The 9233-nt window shown below is 38.4% G+C and overlaps 2 protein-coding genes across 3 annotated transcripts; both read left to right on the top strand.

Annotated features, from left to right (window-relative positions):
- The first annotated feature begins 987 nt into the window (after positions 1–987).
- On the top strand, positions 988–4255 carry xcr1a.1 (chemokine (C motif) receptor 1a, duplicate 1). Of its 2 annotated transcripts, XR_011240624.1 has the most exons (5): positions 988–1104; positions 1274–2240; positions 3152–3295; positions 3397–3494; positions 4117–4255. XR_011240624.1 is itself a non-coding variant. In XM_020080891.2 (3 exons), exons 2-3 carry the CDS (start codon positions 1284–1286, stop codon positions 3242–3244), a joined length of 1050 nt encoding a protein of 349 aa, XP_019936450.2. In that variant the 5' UTR covers positions 988–1104; positions 1274–1283; the 3' UTR covers positions 3245–3767. The 2 variants fall into 2 exon arrangements, 1 of the variants encoding a protein (XP_019936450.2); XM_020080891.2 differs by lacking the exon at positions 4117–4255 and having other exon boundaries at positions 3152–3767.
- A 128-nt stretch (positions 4256–4383) lies between these two features.
- Positions 4384–8741, top strand: LOC109625609 (ferric-chelate reductase 1-like). The gene is made up of 11 exons (XM_069522175.1): positions 4384–4622; positions 4766–4857; positions 4946–5141; positions 5245–5298; positions 5381–5425; positions 5806–5889; positions 6061–6149; positions 6233–6291; positions 6810–6971; positions 7074–7090; positions 7220–8741. The coding sequence occupies exons 1-11, from the start codon at positions 4515–4517 to the stop codon at positions 7325–7327; spliced, it is 1014 nt and encodes a 337-aa protein (XP_069378276.1). The 5' UTR covers positions 4384–4514; the 3' UTR covers positions 7328–8741.
- The last annotated feature ends 492 nt before the right edge of the window (positions 8742–9233 follow it).

Here is a 9233-nt window from a genome sequence, read left to right as displayed (position 1 = left end):
ACACATAATGTCAGACATGAGCGGGACACATAAATATTACAGTATGTGAGGGCTCAGCCTCATTTGCACAGACATGTATTAACCAGGCAGAGAGGGTCTGATGAGAAGATGGTGTGTGTGTGTGTGTGTGTGTGTGTGTGTGTGTGTGTGTGTGTGTGTGTGTGTGTGTGTGTGTGTGTGTGTGTGTGTGTGTGTTTCTCAGGTACCTGAACATTTTGAAAGTGCAAGACTAAAGCTGCAGAAGTATCTCAAGTCTCATTTCTCTATTTCTAAAGTCTCATAGTGTCAGTTTTTCCAAACTAAAAAAACAAACAAACACATATTCCATTCCAACACCATGCCACCACCACTTAAAAATGAATACATTTAATTTTCACGTGCTTTGACATTTAATTTTACCTCCACATCATTGACTTATCCCATTTACCATATTTCATACAATTCACATTATATGCGTAACATAATACTGATAATTATGTATATTTTCAGCTAGAGATTTCAGATTTTTAAGGGCTTGTGCAGAAAGTGATATTAGGGAGTAAAAATATACAGATACTACCAATAACAAAAACAAGCTATCAATAAAAAGAAAACACAATACAACCAAATATGTTGATCTTGAATTAAGAAGAAATACATTTTTACATAAACTGCAAACATAAATTAAATTTTTTTTTCTTCATTGTTTATTTTGTAAAATAACAGTAGGCTATTCATATATGCGCATAACAACAAACAACCAATATATTGACCAGGCTCTAATTCTATACCTTACCTCTATTTGCATCTAGCCATGCTGAGATTTCTATTGAAAATATAGTCTTTACAGTAGCTGACATTGTATAAATAGTCTATTTGTAAGCTGATCATTGTATTTTATGTAGTTTATATATCAATGATTACAGGGAAAGTGTTTCTTAAAAGGTCTGTTCATTCGCTGTGAGCATTCTAGTTTCGTGTCCTTTTTGGTTTGTTGAAAACGGATGTAGTTTTTGGTCAGAATGGGGAACAAAAAAGATTATTAAAGCCGGTGCTTTTTGAATTCTCTTTTGAGAAGAAAGAAAGCTTCACGTCCGACAATATCCTTGTCCCATCTGAAAGGAGGTAGGACATTTTCTTTACAACATGTGATTTTCCAATGTAACATATCTGAAGTGCATCCTCCCTAAGTATCGACGCCATCACTTGCTTGCTGCAAAACTGATATTTATTACGTGGCAATCCAAGATGACGCCTTTAATATCTGTACTATATTCCTTTTTCTATGTTTCAGCTGACCAGTAATGCTTGAGTACAATTACACTGACTATGAGGATGAAGTCTGTGAAAAGGGCGATGTGGTCAGATTTGGATCCATCGTCATCCCTGTTTACTTCTCTGTGGTGATCACCCTGAGCCTCACAGGAAATATTCTTGTCCTTGTGATCCTGGCTCTGTACGAGAACCTCAAGTCCCTCACCAATATCTTCATCCTCAACCTGGCCATCTCTGACCTCGTCTTCACCACTGGCCTCCCCTTCTGGGCAATCTACCACATCTGGGGCTGGTTATTTTCAGAGATTCTCTGCAAAATCGTGACTTTTGTCTTCTTCACTGGGTTCTACAGCAGCATCCTGTTCCTGACCATCATGACCATCTACAGGTACCTGGCGGTGGTCCACCCTCTCTCTGACCTGAAGATGCAAAAACTCAGCACCGGTATTTCCCTGTCTCTCCTAATGTGGATTATAAGTATTGGAGCAGCCCTGCCCTCCCTGCTCTACAGCTCCGTCATCTCCATCCCCCACAAGGATACACACTCCCTGGGCTGTGAATGCGAATCCACCCTGTGGAAAATCATTACTATCTCCCAGCAGAATATTTTTTTCTTGGTTGCTTTTGTGGTGATGGGTTTCTGCTACATCCGAATACTCGTAAAAATCACACAAACGAGATCCCACACAAGGAACAGAGCAGTGAAGCTGGTCTTCTGCATCGTGGCTGTATTCTTCATCGGCTGGGTGCCGTACAACGTGGTGATATTTCTCAGGACTCTGGCTGACAACTTGGTCGAACCGTTTGAAGACTGTGAAGTCAGCATCCAGCTTGATTATGCGTTCCATGTGTGTCGGCTCATTGCTTTCTCCCACTGCTGCCTCAACCCTGTCTTTTATGCGTTCGTTGGTGTGAAGTTCAGGAGCCATCTGAAGTCAATGCTGCAGCAAAAGTTCAGTCGGCAAAGTCCAGTCGAGGAGCCGCAGGTCAGAATGCAAAACCTCATCTCGCACAGATCACTTTACTAGATGCTGATCAAGCCTAAGATTTTGTTGCATTTACTTCTGCATCACTGCATTAGAACGTGTGCATTTCTTCACATCTACTTGGCTCATTTGTTGCTGTTTGTCTGTAATCAAAATTTTCACTGTTTATTAATAAATGTGTCTGTGTTAAACATTTGTCTTAAAATGTAGCTTGTATGTAGCTATAATAAGTTTTGTCTTTCACAGGCTGATAAAAATACCTTTCACAGTGCAGTGAAGCTACTATAGATAATATCCTCACAGTGCAAATAATGTTAATTATAAGTTTTCACTTACTGTTTACTTTTTTTGGCAAGTGTCATGCGTCCTTTAAGGAAGCTTATTATAATTATATTATGCAAGTGCTTTTTAACACACCCTTGTTGTGATACAAATGAGCTGGTATGTTTAAAGTCTTTACACATTTTCATCTATTAAATTCTTACATTTCTGTTAATTCATACGTGAGTTGTGTAGAATAGATCTTAATTAGATCAAACATTGATTCATTGAACTGTTCCAGTGGAAAAACTGCATTTATACTTCTATCAAAACATATGTTCGGGAAGCAGTATCTTTGTCATTGTTAATTTATTTTGAATCGACAGTTGATTTGAAATATTCATTAGGGAACAGTTTTTTCTTTCTACTGGCATTGCTGTGTTGAATGCGTTTTGTGTTTGGTGCCATCAGCAGTGCATACTGTAGGAACCCCTACTTATTTTTTATTGTGTTGACTTGGACTGTGAACTCTGAGTTTCTCTTTGTGTCAGAGATACCGATTTCCTGTGATGTTAGAATGAATTTTCAGCATACAACTCTAAATCCCATCATCTCATATTATCTGCTATGAAATCTGCTTCTTGAAACAGGACTCGGGATACGAAGTCTCATGTGAAATAATGAATAAGAAAACTCCTGTTGGGAAACCAGCAAAACAACACACCAGCTCTGATCAGAGATAAAACAATAAAAGTGTTTTATTGTCGCCCTTTCTGACTTCCTCATTCAGTCCGGTGAGGTGCACTGCTTTATAAAACAGAACATATTTAAACGTCCTGCAGGAGGACTCATCTCAGAAAAGACCTTTACGAGGTTTCTTTTGTTTTCCTTGAAGATAATAAAGAGAAATTCTTCCTTGTTGTCACTGAGAGTCCGAGGTTGTGCTTTGAAATCTCATGATACTGGATGTTGTGTACAATCACTTGATTTAAGGTAAGAGGAAAAAACATTTTGTTACATTGTGTATTTAATCATTTGCTGTTGAAGTCGCACTGTGCCGGGATTCCATGTTTAAATTTGAATGAATTAGTCTTGGAAAATGTTTGCTATTTACTTTTAGGCCTTCTTAAATTGAGATTTTCCAAAATACACATTTCATATTTTGACTGATTCAGGGAGTGAGAGTCATTTGTGGTCACATAATGGCTGTAAATGCATGAGGAGTGGACTTCTCCCAGGATAAATAAAGCAATAATGAATAATAAATAGTGTTTGAGTCATTTTTCAGATGTTGATCATATTATATGTAAAGTGCCTCTACTTACTGTATTTTCTAATGACGCCATGCAAATAAAATTGTAATTGAATAATTGAATCAATAAAACATAACATGTATAATAATAATAAAACATAATTGTTAGTAGTGATATTAATAATATTATAACGAATAATAATACTTTTTTGGGTACCATACTCTCTGCTGGTTATAACTGTGGCAGTGTTTCAGGTTAAGGAAATATATCTTCATTGACTGTATGTTAATGAGGAAGGCCAAATAAAGATGTTCCCTCTTGATTCATGATATTTACTGATTTATGGGCCGATTCTTTTGCAGATGTGGTTGTGCATTTTGATCGGCCTCAACTTCATCACAAAGGTGCTCGGGTTTTCAAGTGCTCCCTTCCCACAGTCGTGTGGGTCAATGTTACCCATGCATGATGACAGAGATGGACAACGTTTTGCTCCTCAGAGCACTGAACCACCCTATGTTATAAGTTACGAACAAGGCAACAAGGAAGAGCCCATCACAGGTACAGAGACTGTCGCTCCCCTTTATCCTGGATGCTTGTTTATCACTATGAATCTTTGGGGCAGTGGTCAGTACCTGGATTCATCAAAGGTTATTACTATCGCTGTCTTGACTTTCTGTTCCTCTGCCTTCACCAGGATTAATCCTCTATTTATTTTTCAGTTATTCTTAAAAGCAACAACTCCACAGTATTCCTGGGGTTTATGTTAGAGGCCCGGGAGAGAGGGATGGTGGACGAAGGCCGCCCTGTTGGCAAATTTATAAGTCTTGAATCTTATGAGACTCAACTCATGACATGCAACGGTTCTGCAGTAAGGAAAGGCACTAAATGCAGTGGACTGATTAATTAAATATCTATGCTTTCCATGTTCATGTCAACTAAGAAATTTAAGTGAACTTAAAGTGTAAAATCCTGATCCTTTCTCTGACACTTTTCTTTTACAACTCTCCTCAGGACTCGTCTGTCATTCAAGCAAACAATCAAAGAAAGACTTTGATAAAGGTTAACTGGACAGCACAGGGAGCTGACCTTGACGTCACTTTCAGGTTACTTTTAATGTATTTGTACCATTCGACCAAGTTCAAAAAAAGCAAAGAACAAAACTGAGCTGCTCGATTTGTTCGTTTGTTTTAGAGCCACTTTTCTTCAGTCTTTTAGTACATTCTGGGACCAAGTGGATGTGAATGTCACTTTTGCAAGTACTGAGTCGAGTACTCCAAAGCCAAGTCCCGCCACAAGTACCACAGAGTCACATACTGGAACAATTACTACAAAGCTGACTACTACAACATATAATAATGCAAGCACTAAACACTCACTGACTCGTGAGGCAAGTATTAGCTGTTTAATTCTTAATCTTAAAAGCATTATCATTGAGCGCAACAAGCAGATTTCTGTCCCAAAAAAACTAATTGTTTCTCTTTTTTCCCCAGGAAGGATGTATTATGTTGATGTGCACCAACTGTTTTGTTGAGATATTGAAAATGGTATGATCTTTATAAACTCATATAGATACACAATTATCCAATCAAACATTACATGAACCACTCTCGTCGTGTTTCTCTTCAGATGGTCTCCCTCCTCGACAGCTACACTTGTCTTGCTATAGATAAGGTAAGATGAGAGCTGAGGAGCTTTTGTTGTCATAGTTACTGCTTCTCAGTCTCCTCATCATGCATCTTCGGGTCGTAGACTGAATCACAGACATGGCAAGATGGCGGACTACACCACTAACCAATATATTTTGGCAGAAGAAGATGCCGATCATAAATACTAATAAATGTTTTAGTAAATGTTAGGTAGTTAGTTAAATGTTGTGTAGTGCATATTTTTAGAATTGACAAAATTGCAGATGTGCCTTTTTTTCTTCTCATAAATACCCATCTAAGAAGTATTGTAAAGCAACATGCTAGAGGTATATTAAGGCTCAGTATCCTGTGCTTGCATGTGTGTGTATAGCAAGTGTTGAGTGTTGAATGTTATTTCTCTTGCAGTGGTTTAACATATCAAGCACTGTGTTTTGTGCAGTACTTGAATTAACAGCCTTGGTCTTGATTTTTATTGGGGATCACTATGATGTGAGTAAAAATTTCTGGTGCACAATATTTTTTATACGTCCGCATTTCTTTCTGAACTCTTGTAAGGTTGTTTTTTTTTTACTTACTGTGTGTCACCTTTTCTGTGTGTGTGTGTGTGTGTGTGTGTGTGTGTGTGTGTGTGTGTGTGTGTGTGTGCGCGCTTGTATTTAGATCACTCTTGCAGCTCTTATGTGTGTGGTGACAGTGATAAACTTAATAGAGCTCATAATCGCCTCCCTGCCATTAATATGTGATGTACAGTAAGTTCAGCATCTCTACTTCCTTCTTCCTTGTTTGACTTGATCCTCACATGAACACTCTCTATTTGTTTCTTCTGTTAAAGACAAGGGAAGTGTAAATTCGCTGTGACAGTGGGTTCTCTACTCCAGGTGATTTTAACATGTAAGGAAACTCTTCTGATTCTAAACTTTATTCATTTTGCTCCACATGAGAAGACTTGTTCTTTAATGTATCTGGCAATATTGTGACATTTTGTTATTACCTTCATTCTGGCCAGGAGTTACATGGGAAGATTGATACCACTTTAATATATATATATATATACAGTCTATGGTTTTATCCACCAGCACCTTTGAAACAAATTCATGTTTCATATCTTATTCGTTACTTTTCCAGAGCAAGAAATATTCCAATACACAAACACCTGTAGAATTGCAAGCTAACATTTTCAAACAAATGAAAATTAAGATGGCTGGATGATCCAGTCTTAATGCTAATGCACAGCTAACCTGCTGCCTTACATTTCTTAGACACACATGTAATCTACCTCAACATGACAATTTTTGCTTTGCAGCAACAGAGACTGGCTAAACATCACCACAGCTCTTCAGAAAGATGCCATTACCTGTTTATTGCTCAGATTTCTACTTTTGTCACAGATTTGATTTTTTCACACACAGTTGCCATCCTGTATGTTGGTGTTTTGAAGCTTGACCGCTGTGGGCAGACCAGGATGGAGTCTTGGCCTCTGATAGTGTTGATCACTTACACAGTGTGGATTTTCCTGTTCATAGTCTGGGCGATCATATTCAGAAAAACAATACTGAGGAAACTTGACAAGAGTGAGTGACTTGAAGTATCATGTACCATGCATGAAATATGTACCATGCATGAAATATGGTATAGATTTTTTTTAATCAATATGTTTCTGTTTTCTGTTACAGTGGAACAAGAGGCAGAGGTGAGATCCTGTCAACATTGTGGCAATATTGCACATTTCGATTTGAGCATGACAATTATCATAAGAGATTGGACATTATAGTGAAAAGAGCTGTCCTCTGTTTTCAATCACTGTGTCTCTGGATTTCAGGGGGATTTCTGTGCAGCTATAGTGAGCGTTATTGTTATTCCAGTGATCATCGTCGCTGGAACCATTTCCTTCACTGTAGCTCTCATGGTTGGAATAGCTACGTGTTAGAAAAAAAGCTCCCAGATATACTAAAAAATCCAAATCAGGGTTTATTGCCAATTAGGTTTACACATACAAGGAATATGCTTTGGTAAGAAGCATAAAAGTTAAAAATTGGAGAACAGTTAACAAGTTTAATAAACTGAATATTGATCATGTGAAACTTTTCATGGGTAGTTCCTCTTGAGGTGAAAATACAGCAAATATATAAATAACAATAAAGCCACAGAATGTGAAAATACAGGTTTTCTTAATTATTACATAATATCAGTGCATCCAAACACAATATACCAGTGAGACTGAACAGACTGACATTGTTTGATTTTCACAGAGGTAGTAAATTAAATTATGTCACTTCTTATTTTATCGGCAAGAAGAAGGGAGGAGGGATTGCTCTGTATGTGAGTGAAATATGGTGTAATCCCTGACATACTGATGCATTTTAATTCAACTGCTGTCAGTTGGAATGTGCGCATATTATTTGCAAGGGAGTTCACGTCCACCATCGTTGTCGCTGACATTCCTCTATCAGCTGATGTGACTGTAGCTGGCGACACCATTCACTCCACTGTTGCAAGGATTCAAACGCAACATCCCAGTGCTTTTATGGACATCACTGGAGACTTTAATCATGTCACACTGGACAAAACTTTTACCATCTCATCAGTATGTCAATTGCCAAGAGAAAGTTAAACACTGGACCTTCTGTACGCAAATGCTCTGGATGTATACAGTGCCACTTCCTTCTTCCCACTCGGCAGATCATTCCATAACCTGGTTTTGCTGACACCCAAGTATGTCCCTCTTGTCCAGTGGCAGCCTGAATCCACAAGGACTGTGAGGAGGTGCACTCAGACTGCATCAAGTCCACTGACTTGGATGTTCTTTGTGAGTCACATGGGGAAGATATCAACAGCATGTCTGACTGCATCACGTAATATATATTCTGTGAACAAACCACCTTGCCGGCCTGGACTGTATGCTGCTATCCCAACAAGAAGCTCTAGATCACCACTGAGCTGAAAGTTCTTCTAAACAAGAAGAAGAAAGCCCTCAGGTCTGGGGAAGAGAAGAACTGAGGATCATACAAGACGTGCAGGGGGAAGCCGAGGGAGTGTAAAAACGCCTATGGAAGAACAATGTGAGGGATGTGTGGACTTGAATAAGGGAAATAACTGGGTTCAAGAGGAACAGACAGCCAGGAGGCAGCCTGGAACGGGCAAATGAGCTAAATTTGTTCTTCAACAGGTTTAGTGCCCTCATCTGTCCACTCATGACATAAACTTCTCTTGTGTTAGAGAAAAGTCAACCAGATGAAACTACAGTACATATTGTAAATAGGTTATTAAGTCTCAATGAATAACAGATATACATGTAATCAAAAAAGTGCATGATGGAAGAATAAAAAATCCTTTAAGTCTGAGTCTGTGGCTGGTTCTGATGAGTTTTATTATTTAAGGCAGTACAACTCTATTTCTGTAATGTGCTCGTGCCATTCAACTTAAAATTCATTGCTGGTGTTATTTTTCATTTCTAACATCTTCCTTTGATGAAGCCCTGAATCATAACAACTTTATCTCCTCTTCACCCCTTGTTCTGGACCCACTGCAATGAGAAAGAGGTCACTAGTAAATCAGAGTTGTTTTCTGCGTTATTGTGTATTTTAAAAGCAACATGTCTGCAGGTCTTTGCACAGTCGTGTTACTGTCTGGACGCGATTTGTCAATCATTTATTTGTATGATTCTTTTGAAATGAGAATGTTTAACCTATGCCCACCTTCAGGCTGATGACTCATCCTGCCGCTGAATGTAACGTCTCTATTTTCAGCACAATACAGACGATGATTCAGGATCTTCTTGACTTTTACTTTATATGTTCAACTAAACATGTCCAAAGACACTAAGGACAACAACA

This window comes from Paralichthys olivaceus, chromosome 3, assembly GCF_024713975.1.
Source record: "Paralichthys olivaceus isolate ysfri-2021 chromosome 3, ASM2471397v2, whole genome shotgun sequence".
Classification (NCBI taxonomy): domain Eukaryota; kingdom Metazoa; phylum Chordata; class Actinopteri; order Pleuronectiformes; family Paralichthyidae; genus Paralichthys; species Paralichthys olivaceus.
The sequence above is the reverse complement of the archived record's forward strand: the minus strand, read 5'-3'. Positions and strand labels throughout refer to the sequence as shown.